At 43.3% G+C, this 20,560-nt stretch overlaps 1 protein-coding gene across 8 annotated transcripts in view; it reads right to left on the bottom strand.

The window, feature by feature from the left end:
- The window catches only part of RAPGEF6 (Rap guanine nucleotide exchange factor 6), a 125,089-nt gene that overhangs the window by 64,426 nt on the left and 40,103 nt on the right, over window positions 1-20,560 (bottom strand). For 7 of the 8 annotated variants that reach the window (XM_083799228.1, XM_083799229.1, XM_083799224.1 and 4 more), the window contains exon 6: window positions 17,220-17,363. In XM_083799228.1, coding sequence (XP_083655354.1) covers window positions 17,220-17,363 — 144 coding nt within the window. The other variant, XM_083799231.1, reaches the window with a different exon arrangement.

Below are 20,560 nucleotides of genomic sequence, written 5' to 3'. Positions count from 1 at the left end.
AAAGATGAACAACTTTTATCTGTGGACTGGGATGCTAAACCAGCTAGTAAGTTTGCATCAGCCGAAAGAAAGAAAGAAAGAAAGAAAGAAAGAAAGAAAGAAAGAAAGAAAGAAAGAAAGAAAGAAAGAAAGAGAAACGAACAAAACCAAACATACATCTTTCTCCCCAACGTTTTATAGCATTTCATTTCTGAATAGCAAATGAGTGAATAAATGGCAGCAATCCACCGGGTATTGTGCTGACACAGGGGTCAAAAGCCCTTCCAATTATTGTTATTTCCCACCCTCCACAAACCCTTCTTTGACCACAGGGTTTCTTTTCTTGTGGTTTCTCACTTAGGCCCAAACTCTCCTGAAAGAGCAGCCTCAGCTGAAGCACAAACGTGACTAAGCATTCCCAGTTTTTAAGCAATATTACCCGTCCAGACCTTCTCAACAAGGGCGGTGCGGGCTAGACGAGCTTCAGGAAACCAATCCCTTCGTATTTAATGTCTACAGACTGGGAAGGAAGTAAAGGAATCTACACGTATACTGGAGACTCAAACGATGACACAAACAGGCCAAAATCTGCCAACGTGACCACTGAGGCTAGGAGCCGTCATGAGCACACCAAGTCCCTCTGCCCTCCCAGTCCCGGCTGCTCCCCTCGGCTTTCGCTGCTGAAACGCGCACAACAGCCAAGATGGGCCACAAACATGGACCCGTATTCAGATATTAATGGTGGCAACTGCACTTGGAAACCCCAAATCCCAGCATTTCCCACCCTCCCTCTCTGTAAACAGTGAGCTTCCATTTACATCGTCAGATGTAAAAAAAAAATAAGCAGGGAAAAACCATTATGCCCGTGAACTTCATGCACCCAGCTGGACTTGTCTTGTGCCTCTCCAGGCTGCTGCAGCGCTTGGTCCCTAAAGCTGAAGGGACCTCAAACTTTTGGGACCGAAGTCAAGAGCAAATTTCTTGCTCCAAAGTCACCGACGAATCTCACGATCCCAACCCACTGCCTCCGAGCACTGCTGGCTTTAACACACGAGAAAGTTGCACATTCCTTATTCTAGCCTGCATGAGCTTCTGCGACATAAATACAAAAACTGTAAGAGAAAAGGTATATTTCACTGGCCTCAGCATTATAAGTCAATTCTTGTGTCTTGGGTTACTGTACTAGTAGCAGTCTTAATAAAACACCAGTCACTCCAGTAATTTTCTGAGAAAGCATACCAAACTGCAAGAGTCTGACTAACAGTATACATATATATACACATACATATATATTCTTAATTTAAAGGCTTTTATATCAGTGGGTTGATTTGCTCGAACGTTCTAGATTTCATTACCTTCTTTAAAAAGAAACACTATTCCCCCCCCAGCTTCACAAAAATACTGCATCTTCAAACAGACAAAATAATTCGTGTCCTCTAAAGCTAATTGTAATTACATAGTTTGGCTAAATAATTAACCGATTCCATAATGATGCACAAAGAAAGCAAGCAGTACAGTTTCATACAGCTTGAAAAATCAGGTTTGTATATCAATATTTTCGAGTTAGCCATAAAGACAAACAGTCATAAAAATGTTATACTTCCATTACACTTGTTTATATATTAATAGGCTAAAAAGCAAGCTTTACACATTTCGTAACAAAATGGCATTTTTACACTTCCTGTTCATCTGTAAGCTCTTAGCGTATAAAACAATTTCAAGATTTCAAGGTCCCCCCTTCCCGTTCAGAAATTATTCTGCCAGAACAGTCCATGCACAGAGCCCAGCATTTCATCCGAGCAGCACTCGGCTTTGGAGAAGTGAGCATTTGCACAGACAGCACCACGGCTGTCAATACATTTCAGAGAAATGCATCACAGACAAAATCGTACTTACTTTGGAGGCCCACGGTTGCAGGCAGTTGGCATAACATCGAACAAGAAAAGCCATCTCTTAGGCTGAGAAAAAAAAGTTTCCTTTCTCAAATAAAAGTCTCAGACGAAAAATATTTAGTAAAATCCTCTCTGGATTCTCTTTAAAAATCATAAACCAAAGCAGCAAATATACATGTATGCAACTTGTCAGGCTTGAATTTCACACTGAATTCGATTACAGCTTCTCCTGTGTCAGAGTAGTTTTCAGTGTTGCAGTGAGTTAGCAGCAGCAGCAATTCCTATAAAAATGTTCCAGTTTTAACACGCACATAAATTCAAGTCAAAGTGTTTCCTAGCTTTTCAAACACAAATATCCATAGGTTCCCCCAGGCACGAGGCGCGTACCCAAAAAGTGCTGCTGAGGTTGAATTAATTCTGAAATGGATTAGAATTGCAGGTTAGAGCAACAATACATAAAAAGGTGAGATAAGAATTCTTCAAATTCCTTTTTTCTCTTCACTGAAATGCCTTTACGAGTGGCTTATCTTCAGGTTCACTTTTCGGAAACTTCACGTTCATATTGTAGATCAAATTTTGCAAAGGTTCTTCAACATCCTAGGCAATTCAGGAATCCCACGCCCTGAATATTAAAGTTTCTTCTTTATACTCTTGTCCATCATAACTGCAAAATTGAATTAGTGTCCAGACTGTAGCTCCAGGATATATGCTCTAACAGGTTTGCACTGTGGAATGTATTAAAAGCCTCTGCAATACAAACCCTTTTCTCTTTTGCCCCCCCCTCCTTTTTTTTTAATGCAGTTTACAACTCCGCAGTGTTGCTTAGTATTCTAATGCATCAGCCAGATACTACGGTTAATCCACGCCTAGCTTTTCCAATTAAAACACTTCTGTAATGCACGACAAAACAGTACGTCCATGGCTTACAGCAAGACTGACTGCTGGAGTCCTAATTCCTACTATCTTTGCTTGCTTCTCAGCAGCTCCCTCAGGAGAAGCTCCCATCGATTGGATGCTCCGCAGCAAGATGAAATATCTAATAAGGAGGAAAGAGAGTGGGAGGGGAACCGAGCTAAAAGGATGACATCACCTGTATAGAAAGCCTTTAGAAACTGCATTAGATCAATTGGCTACTGTATCTGCAGATGCAGCCAGCAGAGCATCTTTATTGACCTAATATAAACACACATATCGGTACAACAACTGCTCAGCAAAACACCCCTGCTCTACATTACATTTTATATCGTTTTAGGATCTACAAATGCATATGCTGTAAGCTCTGAATATTCTTCTTTTTCTAAATAGGCTCAAAAACCCTGAAGCTCATGTATCTGTTAAGGCTTTCAGCAGCATTTAGGTGAATCATTTCTCATCTCTGCATCCAAATTTAGAAATAAGAAAAGGTAGAAAAAAAATCTGCAGACACTCACATGTGTGCATGCATGCACAGATACACCCATAATCAAACAATTTCTGCTTTTATATACATGTCATACAGGAATCTCAACATTTCTGTCTCATCCTATACACCCATCAGCAGATCTTTATCTAGAATGAGAAGTAAATTCCTCACTGAAAGGTGACGTTTCTAATATTCATAATTTTTAGTGGGTTTGAAACATGCTAAAAGTTATGTTTTCTTTCTTCCAATCAAGACCAATTCCGTTTATAACAGAACTGCCTTAATTCTGCAGCAGTCAATTTAGTTTTATCGTTTCTTTTTGCAACTAAAAACTGGAAAATTTGTCAGCAGCTCAGTGCCTTGGATGGCAGCCCAGCCTGCTGGAGAGCTGCTCCGAGGAAGCACCTACGAGATCCCACACCTTTGAGCTGGGACTGCCGCGATGCTTTCAATTCCTAGAAGGCAAATTGCTGCTGCTGCTGCGCGAGGGGAGGGGAGGACGGGAGAGGACAGGAGCAGGAGCAGAGGGTGCTGGCTCTGTTAGAGCCGGTATTTAGTTCTCAGGATCGTTTACTTCACCTGCAAGAAGGGGCACTCACTGTTTCCGTGTTCTTCTCTTTGGAAAGAATTTTCATCGCCATGTCTTCCTATTCCCCGTTTGCACCAGACTCGAGGTTAATTCTCCAAAACCGAATGACAGCTCGAAGGCCATACCTTCCACGCAGAAGAGCATCTTCAGAGAGTGGCCTGGTGGCAGCAAGGGCCAAAAATCCTTCTTTTGGTTTTGTTTGCTTGCTCTCGAATACGGAGTTGGACCATTTGAGGCGATCCACAGACAGCTATTCCAACGGACGGACACGTGGAAGAAGATCCCCACACTGCAGAAGCCAAGTTCCAGCACCAGGACACCCCACCCCGTCCCAAACCAAAGGCTCCATTCAGCAGGCAGCCAGCAGTTGAATTCTTCCAGGCGTACGACCCAAGTTGTGACCAGAGCTGGGCCTTAGCCCAAGGGAAACCCCTCCCCTGGCACCTTCCGGAGCTGCCTTAAAGGACAAAAACGAGCACTGCTGTCTGAATTCACCTAACCACTGCCCAGCAATGAAACGGTAATGGATGCAGCCAGGCTTCATAAAAGTAATGGGGTCTAATTTATATCAAAACATAAAGGAAAAATCGAACTTTAGTCCTGCTCTTGCAAAATTTGCAAAGCCAATGTCTGTTTTTAAAAGCCGAAAGATTTTCAGATCATTCCTTTAGCTTTTGAAAGGCATTACACCAGCTACATAAATAGCTGTTTCCTTTACTGTTCCTTCGATACTAAACAATAGCCCAGCTATCAGCTTCAACTCACATACAACTGTATTGCATCTTTCCTAATAATTCACATTTTTTCCTAAATCAAAAGCATCTTAAGCATCAAATATAAAGCCACGCTGACAAATTTTCAGTAGCAATGAACGTCCAAATACTTCCACGCAGTGTTACCTGTATTATTACAGTTACCACCATCACAATTTATATCAAGGAAAAAAAAAAAAAAACAGCCAGCCAAAGGAAACCTCTCCCTGCCTGCACGCACACCGATAGCACACAAACTCTCCCCCTGAACTAACCCGGGCAGATATTCATCTCCCGGCTGCATTTTAAACCCACTGCATTGTGCATGGAATTCAATCCACCGAAGGTTTTGGCGTGGATGCCATATTTTACAACTACTGTAAACACGAGCTCAATAATGGGAACAAAATTCTATTTCCTTCTAGTTTTGCCTTTAAGTGAGGATGACATCATCCCTCTGCCCGCGCCGCCAATGAGCGCGGCGGCTGCGTCCCCGGGGATGCAGCCAGCTCCTGCGCAGCCCAGCCCGCCCGCGCCGGGGAAAACCTGACCTAATTCCAGGCTGGAGCTTTTGGGGCATCCCCCCACTAATTTCTGGGTTTTAATGCATGCATCCCCGCAGCCCCCGGCTGCCCGCAGCACGACGCTCTGCGTTTATGGATATATGATCTGCTATATGATAAATCTCAAACCTAAAGCAACTTGGAGGTGGGAAAAGGCAGATACAAAGGCTGCTCCATGGCGATCGCAATCAAAATGCTTGTGAGGAACAGGCAGAATCCCAGGCAGTAAATCGCCTTTCTCATTTTAAGCAGGATTCCAGGTTTTCAGAGAATCTTAAGGGAAAAAAATCTTTGGTATGCAGTCTCCGAATTAAAAAAGGTCTTTGTCTCTTAACACTGGTTTCTTTTCACGCTTGAAGCATCACTCCATATGTTTCTATGCATCACATTCCCTTTATCCTCCCATAATACTATCTGAATCCTCCCGACTGTTAAATAAATCTGCATGTTCCAATTGTCTAACAAGGCTAAGTCACTGAAAAATGGGTTGTTTTTAGAAGGGCAGGAAGGCCTTCCATAACTTAAACTCACGTTCGGTTAAACAGGATTAGAGTCTCCTCTCATTTAAAAAGACCACAAACCGAAGTTCCACAAATCAGGAAGCGCTCGTGGCTGGCAGCAGCAGACCCGCATCGGACAGCACTCTCCCCGATCAATCACAAAACACAAGCCCGCTGCGCCAAGCCCGCGGCGAAGGCGAGCGCCGATCCGAAAGCCATCGCAGCGCTGGCTGGGGATGCGCAGGCTGCCGGCGTGCCGGCCGCCTTGCCGACTTCTGTCCCTTTGTCCTCCGAGCGAGCCGCCCGCCGGGACGCTGTCCCTGCGTGTCCCCCAGCAGCAGCAGGCCCCCCGTCTGCTCCCCCACCTCTTCCCCCCTTTTCCGAGGGCAGCGGCGAGCGCAGCGCCCTGACTGCGGGCCCGCGGAGGGGGCTGGGGAGGGAGCCCAGCTGCTTGGAAAGCAATCTGTCACCCCGCACGCTCAGGCAAAGATGTTTCAGGCTAAAATAATTCATTCTGATACAGTTTTTGCGAGTGGGAATTGCCAAACACAGCAGCCTAATGCAGAAATATTTTAGGCATTAGTGGCACCTGCATCAAGAGGTTATTCCAATATATTTGAGTACTTTAAATCTCTTTGAAAAGGCAGGCGATGGCGAGCGGGGAGCGCTGTGCGCAGTGCCAGCTGCGGCATGAGCTGGATGCGTCCCCATGCTACGCTGGCAAAGCTTGCTTGATTTAGTGTCACCGGCATGCTTCTCTGATTTTTCCCCACCATTTAACTTCGGCATCTTAAATGAATCACTGTACTTTGTGGCAAGGTTAGCCCCTCGTTGGGGCTTCTCAGGAATTCCTGTTTAAAGGAAAAAAATAATAAGAAAAAAAAAATACCACCCTGTTCTTGACCCTTTTACACAAATGGAGGCAGCGAGAGCGGTGCTGCGAGCTCCATTCCTCCTTCAGGGTGACATTACGTGCTGCAACTGCTTCCTTCTGTACATCACTTTCCGCAGCAGCACTTATGAACACGCCGTAGAAAAATCCTGCTGAAAGATCTGTAGGATTCATAAGTGGTATGAAAATCCGATCCATCCTAGGGGAAGGAGGGAGGGGGAGAGGGAGGAAGCGGAGCGGGAGGAGAGACTGTCATCATAACTAAAGTGATGTAAGCTTCTAAATATAGAGCAAGCAATACAGAAGGAACAATAAAAAGGCACCATGGATTCAATTTCTCCATCGCTGTCGTACCACCCCAGCCATCCTTTTTCAGCTGTTGTGTTAAGCATGGAAAGGTCATCTCCTATTTGCAGAAATTCAGATTTATACGTTTTATAATACTTTCTTAAATATGTTTATAAATTACAGCTCTCCCCTGCAGATCTCTGCTCGTGCAGTCTCCGCAGAGCCAGGCGGCATGATCAGCATAGCAAGCGAGGGCAATGTCGGCACGTAAAGAAGGGGGAAGCCCCCTCCGCCACAGGCTCAAATAAAAAGTTCCTTGCTACAGTTTGAACAGAGGTGATTCATATCACGCTCCCCCCCTTCCTTCCTGACACCTCATTTCGGCAGGGGGTGGGGAGGTTGGGGAAGGTACACAGCCCAAAATTCCCTGGTGATGAGAATGAGTGGACACCAACCCCGAAAGCAGATGGGTCAGTTTGTGGGGCTGAACCGCCCAGAGATACCAGAAGTACAAAATCTCTAATACCCCACACCAAATTTTCACAAGCACTTTTGCAGTTTTGCTCATTAAAACATTCCCCTGATCTAGCCTCCAAACTGAAATCAGAGCCCAAACCTAACGCCGACCTGAACACATCGTGTTTGTTCAGCTGACACCTTACCGGGAAGTCGGACAGAGTTTCAGATTTGGGAACTGAAAATCCCACCAACGTATATTCTCGTTTTCATCCTGGAAGTCACCTACGTTTTGCAGTTGATATGAATTCAAACATGAAGCATCACTCTTTCTTCCCACATTTATAAAGCTACATCTCAAGTTAAATGATCAGGGTAAGGCCATTCAGACCACGAGGTACCAGCACCACTCCCGCAAGGAAAAGGCTTCTGATTAAATGACCTTGAGAACAATGCATTAACTCCACAGATGAGGTTATAATCATTAAAATGCCGCTTCCAATGTTTTTTCTGTCATTTTTCTGGAGGATTAACACCAAACTGAAGGCCTGAGAGCAGGAGAGGGCAGGAAGGGTTTGACTCCTCCTACCACTACCAGAGAAGTTTGGGGATCTCTCTCTACGCGAGGCTGATTTTCAACAGTCAGCTTTCATTTCTTAGCAGACAGGGTACCCAGCCTGCAGATTGCATGTGACGTGAATATTATCTCAGGCACGGCACCTCACAGGTGCTTCTAGCCAGGGGCAGAGCCGTGTCCGGAGGCAGCGTGGTGCTCTCTGCCTGCAGCCTCTGTCCCAAGCTGCTCCTGGGCTCCAGCTGACCCCAGGCAGGGGGAACATCGGGGTTCCTGGCCTGGGGCTGGGCCAGCACAGTGTTCCCCAGCCTGGGAGGAAGAGAAGCGAGCTGCCCGTGGCAGGGCTGCCTCACAACCTGCTGGCCCTTACCAGCAGGTTTATGCACAGGGTGCCCACAGCACCAAGCGCGGGCCCGGTTACAGTCCGGCTCTCCTGAAACCCAACGTGTAGGGGAAGCACAGCCCAGACCCTTTACCACACGAGTTGCTTCACGGCACGGTGATTTCCAAGCTTTCTCAGTACCTGGCATGATTCAGCCCCTGTTTATTGCCTTCACAAACGGAAAGCTCAGTCAGATAACGACAGGACAAGGGGGAATGGTTTTAACCTAAAAGATGGGAGATTTAGATTAGAGGTTGGGAGGAAATTCTTCACTTAGAGGGCGGTGAGGCACTGACCAGGCCGCTCAGAGAAGCTGTGGGTGCCCCATCCCTGGAGGTGTTCAATGCCAGGCTGGATGGGGCCCTGGGCAACCTCATCTAGTGGGTTGGGACTAGGTGACCCGTAAGGTCCCTTCCAACACAAGCCGTTCTGTGATTCCATGAAAGCTGACTACACTTGTGGAAATTTTTCCTTAGCATCATTCAGGTTCCCTTTTGCCACTGAGAACAAAAGAGCAGGAGAATCGCAGCTATTCTCACCAGAGCCACAAAACTGATCTTAGCAGATACAGCAAGGGCCTGGCCAGAGGACATACCTACACTGCAAGTTGACAAACCACCATGCATTTCATCACAGCTGTTAAACAAATTTTAAAGGACACAAACTCAAAATCACAAATACAAGTGTCTAGTTTGTTGTGGCTACAATACCTCAAACAAACAAACAAAAAAAACCAAAAGCTTTAACAGTCAGCAACAGAAGGCAACTCTGACTTGCAAGAACAAAGTTCCAAGAAGGAATTAAAGCTACGCTGATTGACCCATTTAGTCAGAGGCTTCATTTAATCAGCTATTTCAATTATTTCATCTGTCAAATATTTCCCCATTAACAAAAGTTTCTACATATCAAATGTAAAATTACAAATGCTGTTAAGAGTCATTAGAAATAGCAGTCAGTTCTAAGCCAAAACCAGACAGATTCTTCTAGCTGTTCTCTCATACAGTGGTTTCATGCCAAGTTTTTCAAGGAAAACGGTATCCAAATGCTTGCACTATGGACCGACATTTTCTGATGATGATTTTAACTGAAAATTGTTCCGAATATTCTCAAGTCCCCAGCTTTGGGCCAGAGAGCTTCCGCAGAACATTTGTAAGTTGACGTAAATTTCCATATTCTAAATTAGAAGAACATTTTAACTTAAAGTTGAAGACAACAGTATCACAGTGCTTTAATGAAGTCCTTTAGTGTACGTGATATTCAACCCAACAACTCAAACTCCCAACTCCTCAGGATAAAATACAAAATGACTTTTCACAAAGCTGTTCCTCTCTAAGGCATAAGCCCACAAACAAGTGAAAGGCTGACTTGGCTATAAATGAGCACATAAGCAGGCTGCTTACTTCATTACAGCACATTGAACAGAAACAGCCCAGGTGGACGGCAGGAAACAAAGATTCATGCCTGCTCCCATCCATCTGCACACAGGCTACCAGCTTGCTGCCTACTCCCCCATCAGTTTCTACAAGACACCACTCGCATGTCATTTCAAAACACTGAAATAATAAAGTAATGTTCAAAAGAAGGATCTGACAGCACTGCAACTCATATACAAAAGGTTTTGAAGTCCCTGACAATGCCTTATCAGGTACATAGCACTGCCTGCTACCATTAACCACCAGAATGACATTACACAGCTATGAGCAGCGGCCACAACACTTGCACATCATTCTCAATCTATTTTGCATAACAGGCTGCTTATAAAGAATTAATGTCTTTGAAACTGCCACCCAACCCCTTAGGGTCCATCAAAACAGAGATTAACTCTCTGAACATGCTACATAAAATATTTTCTTAGGCATTTTCCAAGGAACTAAGTTAATTTCCATGATGGTGTAAATTTGTCTATGTGGTGAAAGGATAAGAAAGAAACAGATAGCCGATTACTGTGTGGAGAGCACTTTAGTAATTACATTACTTTTTATTTGTTATGCATGCTAATTTGCAAGATATCTAGATTTTATTTTTATTCATTGATATATTTAAAGATTCTTCAGCCACAAGCTGCCATGGAACAAAACCAGGCACAACAGCAAATCCCAGCCCCAGCTTAGGGCAAGGTCTGAGCAGCTCCCTGCTTCCACCCCAAAGGCATGGGGAGGTTTCCCTGAGGACAGACTGTGCTCAGGATCAGTTTCCCTATCAATTTTTAGTATCTCATTCAAGAAGCAAGGCTCTCGGCGTGGCAAACCACAAAGCTGTCTGTCTGTCCTGCAACATCCTGGCTCACAGCAAGACACGCTGCACACCACCGCCAGCAACGCAGCCAGACCTGAGAAAATACAGGTGCTTGCCTAAAATAAACCCTCCTTCGTTTCAGTCTAAGCTAGTTTCATTTTTGCAGCACTCTTCAGTGTTGTTCACAGCTGCACGTGTCACCTCAGAATTGAGGTGATTTCTGTAATTCACAGTTTATGTATAATCTGGTTGTCACGTCTGTAAAATCTTCAGGGAAACTCCTGAATATAAGTTTTGAATAATTACAATCCACCTCGTTATGGATAAATTGGGGTTTACATACTGCATATGCTATTTAAAGAAAGAACTCGAGAACGCCGATTTTAACAGAAGGGCAATATTTTTAGTATGTATTTACTTATTTCATGCATAGCACATCAAAGTCATTATTCTTCAGAAACCTTCAGACACTCGTTAACTGGCTGGGGAACCACCAGGGGCCTATGGAAATTACCAGAAAACGTTTGAACACAGGGCACACGAGGGCCGGTGTTTTTGTAACGACCGCCACAACCAGCGACGGGCACACAAGGCGCCCTTGGCGGTAACAGGGCCGACACCACGAGCCGGCAGAATCCACACATGAAACAAAACCCGAGCCAACGTGCTTTTGGTGACTCCCTCCTGCTTACAGAAGGGGACAGATGAGCACCACGGTGGGGCGAGTGCTGTCGCTGAGCACCGGTAACCAGCGGGCCGAGGAAGCGGCTGCCCTGATGTCATTGCACCTCAGAGCTGCCCCTCTGAGACGTCATTTACAGCCTCGCCCCCAGAGCAGCTCCGATTTCCCTTTCCAGAAAGCTGGGCCTCGTCCCCTCCTAGCCCCACGCTGCGGCCGTAGCCCCACCGGCCTGCTCCGAGCAGCAACGGCCGAGCAGATGGCTTTATTTAGACGTGGGCCACCACAAAGCTGGAGCAGGCTGCTACAGAAGCGAGCACGCTGCGGCTGCAGCTTCTTTTTATCGCAGGAGGAAGAGGAACACAAAATGGCAGGAGCACAGCAGGGCTGCCGGCAGCAGTTACGGGGGGCGAGGTTCTCACAGAGGCTGTGGCGGGCCTGGCCCGGGGAGCACCCGCACACGCTGCGGCCTGTGAGCTGGGACACGACATACGCCACCGAAAACCTAAGGCAAACTGGAAGAGAGAAAAACCTCCATCATAGGAACAGGGCAGGAGGAAGGAACCTGCACGATCTCTGTGCATTGCACAACACTTCCAGAGAAGCTGCCAACTGCAGGGGTTTCGGCACCCACCAAGTACACAGCAAGACCCGTGGATTTCAGCAGGATTGAAGTTTCTTTCCGACTCGTTAGATAATAAAGCCAAAATCGTCAAACAACAACAACAACAAAGTGACAAAAAGAGGAAGTGGGAGGGGATAAAAACACATTAAAACAACAATGAGCTGGAATCATCCAGCTCTGAAACAGCTCCAGAAGTGATTTCAGCCACTTGCAGATTAGCCACAGCCTCACAGAAATTAACTGCTGACGTTCCAAGTAAACGGATGTTAGCTGATGCTGCATCAAGGTTTAACAAAAGGCATCTGGAGGCATGCTGCAAGTCAGTATTAGTTGGTTTAGATCAATAAAAGGTACTATTTCAGCAAATCTACCTGGCAGTTAGAAATAGATTATAAAACACCCATAGCATTTAAAAGGGAAAGGATCAGTGATGGGAAAGAACCTAATGGGTTTGCCGCAATATATAAAAATGTGATTAACCCCCTACAATTGTGAGATACCCTACACTAACCGCAGCCTCTGACAGGATTACATTAAGTAATGATCACAGAACAAGAAACTTGCCACTCAAGCAGTCCTCGGGTGACAGACTGCTCTGAAGATAAATGCTTCTACAAGGTCCCTGGAAAAATTTTACATGATGTGGTATTAAGATACTGTCCTCAAAACTTGGTATTATAATAAATCTCTTAAACCTCATCGTCCTCTTACAAGAGTTTAAAAAAAAAATGTAAGTTTTCATGTCTGAGAAAGGGAATTACTAATAAAAGTTTGCTAGTAATTTATTTTGTTCTACGATGAAAAAAATAAATCATATTGTGGTCACAACTCAATGGAAATGTGTATTATATCTTTTATGCACTATTTTTAGAAATACAAATATTCTTCTCAAAAATCACAGAGAAGAGAAACCGTCAAAAATGTGTGCAAAGATTTTAAACTCTTAAAAGATACAAGTTTACAGGTTTGATGGTCATGGAGAAATTTGTATCAGATTGTTAAACCCCATTTGGTTTTGCTCACTGCAAGAAATATAAACACAGAATTTACTGTAACTCAGGTTTTATTTTGTAACAGTAAATGTTTCAAATATTTATCTTTACATTCTCAATATTTGATCCAAGATGAAAAAAGCAATTTAACTTCTTAACAGCACCAGAGCTAACATTAAACATTTCTTCCTAGAACTGTTAATGTAAAAAGTCGTCTGTTTTTAGTCTGGCTGTAGGTTTTTGTGTACCTTCTGCATGTTCACTAAAGTTTGGAACAGAGCTGAACGAAGACGATCAGAATTACTTTTTTTTCTTTTGTAATGAAAAAACGTAGCTGCATTATTTATTGGCTTGAGAGCTAGACTCAGAAGTAGGAATGACTAAATATTCATTGTAGCTGTGATAATGCCCTGCTGCATGACCCTGGTTACTGTCTGGATTCTTATCTATGTTGCAGACAGTCACATGCACAAAGAGTGCCTATCTCCAAGAAGATATGCAACCACACTAACAAATAAGCAAGAGCAGGCATAATTAAGGCCAATGGCACATTTATATGTAATTCACTAAGTCTGACAGGACTTTTCTCCAGATGACTCCAACTACTGGGCACCTTCTAGTGGGAGGTGGCCCTGCCCATAGCAGGGGGGTTGGAATGAGGTGATCTTTAAGGTCGTTTCCAACCCGAACCATTCTGTGATTCTGTGACTCCAACCTCACTTTACCCCACAGCCAGGACGTCACCCACGGTGACATACAACATGCGGATGCTCATCAAGTGATGAAAGCAAAAAAGACAGGGGCAAAGAGATCCCACGTCACCGCAGCGGATGCTCAGCCGGCCTCGGGTAGACAGCCACTGCTGCCATCACCCCAGGCAGCAGTGCTATTTCACGTCCTGGGAAAGGCACTTGGGAAGCCTTTCACCAAACTCACATTTATCCCCAGGGTACTGCTGGCAATGCAGTAGCAGGAAAAACCCTGCCACAGCTACTGGGAACCCCTGGGAGCAGAAACCAGCCCTTGGCCAGTTCACCTGCTTAATGAGAGCAGGTTAAGCATCATTTGCATGCGTACTGTACGAAGAAACTCATGCCATTTTGCACTTTAAAGATAGAAGCAGAAATATAAGCCTGTTCAGTATGAGTGAGAAGAAAGAGAACATTGTTAGTGTACATTTGATGTATTTTCCTCCAAGAAAAAGAACTTTAAAAAAAAACTTACTCAGGAGGCAACCAGTGTTCTTGTGAAACACCATTGTTGTACGAACCATAAAAACATAGTAAAGGAGTCTAAAGAGTAACTCCTTCATCAAAGAAACCAACCAGATGATCGACTTTTAACACTGAGTCAAGCAAAAGAAAAAAAAATGAAGATACCAGTAATAATTTGAATGTCAACTACCCTGAAGGTATACAGTTAAACTGGGTATCTGGGCTCTTTCACTTAAGTAAGAGGCATAGGAGGAAAAGCTTCAAATATGGTAATAATAATTGAAAATATTAAAGAATCTGCACACAAATATTTATCTCATGGCCAACCACAGGGATTTCTACAGAACTCGTTCCAACAAGAAGTAGCAGGGAGCTCCATGTGAGAAGTCAATGCAAGCTCATGTCTCAAACTAATGGGTAACATTTCATGATTAAGGTGTATCCTCGTTTTTATAAATATTAACCATACTATATTTAATGAGCAGAGATTTACATTTAAAGGAGTTAATGGAGATTGCATAGATAATTGCCCCTAAACAGAAGATTTCTTGTATTTGCTTTTAATTGTCAAAGGAAAAATTCTGAGCTGGGATAAAGCAACACCAAACATCAATACCTATAGGATGTGTGTTTTCTTTAGAAAGCAGAAAACCACCTGTGCTTGAGCAATTAGGAGCTTCAAAACTTAACCAGCAGCATGTTGTGTACTCTGTAGCATTGTACCACTGGAGCCCACACAAACTCCTTGCGGACTGCACATAAAGTACCAAGCCCTCTGATCAAGCAGGGTTCACAAAAGGTCCATCAAGCCACATTCAGCATCTGTCACAGTGCATTTAGCAACAGGCTGGAGAGTGAAATAAAATGCTGCATTTATTCATTAGTATTATGCCAGAGAGGAAATGTGCTGGCAAGTTTGTAAACAGTTTCCCCACTCTGGCAGAAATGTTATTGTAAGTTCTTGTCAAATAGGAGTTTCATTCAAAAACCCTCCTCCTCATCCTGCCCATACTCCAACAGGTTGAAACACACAGTTACCTTATAAACCCTGTTTTTCAAAATCAGTGGGAACCAATGGACACGTATTAGCAGACTCCTATAGGTAAGAGTTAAACCCAGGCACAGAACAAACCATATACCTCAGGAAAAAAACATTTTACCAGATTAAAACAGAATATGGAAAAAATACAGGCATCCTTTGTTTTGTTTACTTGTCAAACAGGCAGCTGGGTTTGATTTCTTAGTCATCTGTTGAGTTACAAATTACTTTTCACTACACCAAGTACTGTGACTATGACGCTTCCCAATTAGGAGTTTATAGGCTAGGAAGCAAGGCTTGGTATTTCAGTGCAGGCTGCCGAAACCCAACAGCTAGCAGATTTTGTTTCAGAAAGGTGGTCTCCTGCCACTTAGCACTCAGTCATCCAGGAAAACACCTAGCAGTGTTAACAGGACTCTTTTATAATATTCCTAATTAAGTGCCAAAATCAGATTTAGGAGTATGCTGCTGATTTATGAAGTTTATAATGTTTCCCATCAAACAGTGATCAAAATATATATTTTCATAAATCTGAGCCACCAGATTTACAACAAGAACCTGTATGTGCAAAGACAGACACGTACTCCACGTGGTTGTTAACATAAGAAATAAATCAACACAAAGAAGAACCCTAACAAGGTCATCATCTGTTTACTAATCACAATCCTGCAAGAGCAGCACACTGACTCCTTGCATCAGTAACTGACAGTCTCTGAAATCATTTAAGGAGGCGTGTAATTTCGTAGTTCTCAGACGAGTCCCTTCTCATGCACCCTTCCAGGCAAGCAGCATAGCAAGCGTCAGCGTCAGCTACTCCTGAGGTTCTCTTCCTCCTGGCACTTAAGCCTAACAACTATTTTTTGTGTGCTTATTCAATGTTACAGAAACACCACGCAGCAAAAGAGGGAGATTTTCATATACAGAACAGACTCAATTCCTAATAAAGCCTTATATAAGTCATTCAGCCCAGAACCTGAGGATTCAACATCTCCTTTCATCAATAACTAATTCAGATTAATTAGCAGTGATAAAAAACATGCAACAGTTCTTGAAATGAGATGGCAGAGGATGTTAAACTTCAAGTAGCATGTTCTTTTCCTGTCACAGCAATGAGAGCTTTTCTGCTTAGCTGACAAATGCCGAAGTAACCTTTACCCACAGAAAAGCTAAAGCTGTGGAAAGTCTAAAAATCACCCACCTGCATTACAACAGCTAGCAACATGCAAAAAAACCAGCAGTTTACTCTGAAACAGAAAGATGTCTTAAGTTTCTCGCTAACTGCACACTTTAGATATTTTGAATTTTAACAACTAAGAAAGGTTTTGCACCACACCGGGAGATGAAAAGGAAGACAGGAGAAAGGGGGAGAAACTTAATTTTTTTTTTTCTTTTGTGCTTGAAGACTAATCAAAGTTAGTGAATTTCAATTTTAGTATTGTTTTTCAACTTTTGATGTTCAAAGAAAAATCAAACTATCCAGAACAATTATTTCCAATGAAATAATTTGTCTAGATCACATATAAATCCTGCTAGTAGCAGGAAGTTTGTACGTGAAAAATAATGGTAAAGAGAAACCTTCGTAAAAGCATTGTGACCTCGAAACCACAGCTGTACGTGCCTTCACACAGAACAGATTATGTAGTCTGTGATGTGTTTTTTTTTTTTTAAAGAGTAGCAAACGAGTTGCCATTACTCTGATGCCTGAATTACCATTATGCTATTTTTGATCACGTAAATGTGACAGAGTATCACGATAGTGTTATTACTTTATTGAACTGCATATTTGTGATTGACTCAATTCCAAAACATAGCCTAAATTTATTAGGGACAAAAAGAAAACCACCAGCTGCTACATCTTACCAGAAGAACTCCAGTTACAGCCAACAAAAAGCAAGAACGACCATTTCTCCGTCCAGCAGAAACATTAAGATTTATTTGCAACGCTCAACAGAAGACCCTTAAAGCAAATAAACTCTTTTCAAACTACTGCCTGAATCTTCAGCTACCACCTGGAGTGCTCAAATCCAAAGTACTCAACTGTTCCCCAACAAGAGAAACGCGTTAACAAATATGACAAACGCGAACCATCTCATCTCACCTCACCAGCTTTCCTCAGCACACGGAAACCCAACAGCACAACGCCAAGCAGACGGAGACCAGACTCACCGAGATGTAACTGCTGGCATCCACGTTGTCCGTGATGGTCTGGCGCTCGCCCCTCTGGTTGATCTTCCTAAACCTTCGACGGGACTGCCTGAGCGGGACTTCTCTTTGCAGGATGTTTTCCTCATTGTCTTTGGAGTTCTCCACCTGAAACACACGTTCAGGCTCCTGGTTAAACATCCAGTTCTTCCATAGCACCGAGAGCCGATGGAGTCGTAGCAAGCTCATGAGGAAGGAACTAACATAAGTTCGGAACAGTTAAACTTTTCTCAAGAAAACGACTGCAGACACTTTGAAGAACCAGTGCTGCATGTCTCAGAGCGACGTTATTACAATGAGCCGGAGGCCACAGTTTCCTTCCAGGAAACAGTTTAAAAAAAAAAAAAAAAAGTACACGTATCCTCTGAACAATGTCACTCACCAGCAGAAACTCTTGTGCACCCACACATATTATACAACCTGAGTTATAAACATTGCTTATTTCAAGGATGTCTTCAACACAGAAGTTAAATCCTTTGCATATTTACAATCTGCTTAAAGCCACTGACTGCCATTCTATTTTTATTGGTATTTTTTCCAAACGTAACTTATTTTTAGTACCAATCACAGATAAAAAACTTAAAACATTCCAAGTGTTTGTTGTTTTTTGTGTGGTTTTGTTGTTGTTGTTTTGGAAATAGCCCTCGGTCCTACTTTCCCTATCCCATTCTCATTTCTAATCATTTCCAACAGATTATGAAGAATTAACTGGATCTTCATTTATATCTTGATGATAAATTTTATTTGCGACTCAACATTAAGAATAAGCTAAATTTATCTTCTTAGTAAAAGCCAACATGGGAGCTTTTTATCTTACTAGTTACGATTCCTTTTTTCTATAAAAAGCAGTTCCATCCCTCCTCATTTCCTTCTGATGTTTTGGAAAAATACATCCTAGCAGGAAACAGAGCAGACATGCATGCAAATAGGCTGCAGCGAGGCAAGAAGCTCCTCTACAATACAGTTACTCTGTAGAAGTTTCTGCTGGCTTAAATGATTTTTTTCTTTTTTTTTTTTAACGTGCTTTCCTAAGCATAAGACTCAGCACTGGAAAAGGAGAAGAACCTTCATGTTGGCTTATGCAGCCCTCCCTTTGCACACTTGTGTAAGTTAGCTCAATTAAAATTCAAAAGGTACAAAGGAATGAAAATTAGAAATAATTAACAGGTAGTAAGAAACTGAAAATATCTGAACCATTCACCAAAGCAACATCGTATCTAGTTTCCACGTTGCTTTTTCCAAACAGCCAGGTCTACGTAAGGTCAAAGGAAGGTGCAAGTGACAGGGCTTGCTTTGTGGGTTATTTTTAATTCCAGAGAAAAATATACACTAACAACATAATATAAAGATACACTGTTTTTAAAAAAGCAAAACAAAACACCTAGCCTCACACCACATTTTATCAAAAAGTGAAAAAAGTGAAAAAAAGGAAGGCATACAGACAGACAACACAACTTCACACGGGCCTTCTAGCATCTTCAAAAAAAGTGTTACGACTGTGGATACTGCAGCCCTTCTTCATGTAGCAGAAAACCCTGATTTCTAGTCAGCAATACCACTGCTCAAATTACGCAGAAGGCTTCCCAAAGTAACGAAGTTTGGTTTCCTACGGTTACTCTATTAAGTAACCAAAATCACGTTGATTTTGTTCTGAATTTTGTATGTGCTACAGAAACTACTTCCATAAACACATTACTTCCCTTTTCTTCTGGGTTCAGTCTTCCAGGATCATGCAGACTACAGCAAGTCCTCCTCCAGCGCAGCACGCTGACCTGGGCAGCGGAGGCTTCCCGCAGCTGCAGGACAACGACCAGCCCAACACCGCGGACCTTTATTATATTAAAGCCCCAAACTGAGTATTTTTAAGACTAAAGTGAACACTTGCTGCAAGATGAAGCTATTTTTCTTCCATAGTTCTAACTGAAAGCTAAGAAGCGAACATAAATACGTGATTTGTTAGCGTAAGGGCAAAACAACCAACTGCCAGTGGAAACTCAGAACTGAGACCACCTGCTTCCTTCGGTTAATACCACGGCTGCAACCGACAAAAGCAAAACAAAAATCAGAGCACCAGGAAAGACCTTTACACCACACAGCTTCCAATTGAGTACCACCAGCAAAATCAGCATTTTGAGCCCAGCCAACCACCAGACCGTTTATGCTCGCGATCCATAGGCATGCACACAGCTGGTGCTGGGCTGCTGCACGTTAGCAGCGCTGGCAGCAGGCGGTGCAGGGCAGGGTTCCCGTTTGCTGTGCATCACTCGGCCGTGCCTTCACCTGCTTAAAACCAAAAAATTCTGCTGCTAGAGCTCACATTCAGCTTCCTCACACTGCCCTGAGAAGGGTGACGACTCCTACGGAAGGGTTCTGCATCTCTGCGGATGCTGCGCGCTGGGGCCCCAGCACTGGAGCTGAGGGACGCGGGCAGCATGAAGGACCGGGGCACCAGTGATGCTGGTGGCTGCTGCCCTAGCACACTTCTGGGGATTATTTCATTTCCAACACGTAATAAAGAGTCTGGAACAGCATGCTAACTGGCTGGTTTCTAATCAAGGGTGTTGTTTCATTATCCTTGAACTCTGGCAGCTGCGGGATGCTTCCACGCAAACAGCTTCACCCACAACGCATGCTGCCATGAAAAAAAAAAAATAGAAAAACAAATTGAGGAGGATTGCGTGATTATCCTCAACTTCACTCCGCAGTTGGTGCTAGCACTGAAATAATTTCACCTCCAAATATCACGCTGCTCTTCTGAAATCTTACATTTGAATCTAAAGAAGGAAATGAAGACACCAAGGAACTGTTGTTCCACAGAAGGGAGACTTCAGTGACTTCAGTACATGGAAATATGCTGCAATTCTGGGCCATTTTCTTAAGTGATAAATGGCCCTATTATTAATTCAATAGATTGTTCAGCCTCCAAAATATGAGCTACAATGCCTATTCACACACTATCTGTTATCCTCATTAACTTAAGATGACCACATTTTACGGCCTTTAAAATGGGTCAGTTCCCAAAGGATTCCCATTTCAACTGATTTACACTCTAGAAAGAAAGAACAGGAAAAATCAGTCAGCAGCAAAAGCTGAGAAGGGTGTTCTTTAGGTAGGTTAAACCCCTGATGCTCTTGCTGGAAGATAAATATTTGTTATGCAACATACAATTTGAGGTGCAATGCATATTAAAAAGGAAAAACTCCTGGCAAAATAAAAAGAATTAAGAGAAAGCAGTAAGAATTAATCAGGGAAATGAAACTCAAGCGCACTTTCTGTCGGTGCAGACCATTAGCAAGGTGCGTGCC

The sequence above is a fragment of the Anser anser genome, assembly GCF_964211835.1.
Source record: "Anser anser genome assembly, chromosome: 14".
NCBI classification, from domain to species: Eukaryota; Metazoa; Chordata; class Aves; order Anseriformes; family Anatidae; genus Anser; species Anser anser.
The sequence above is the reverse complement of the archived record's forward strand: the minus strand, read 5'-3'. Positions and strand labels throughout refer to the sequence as shown.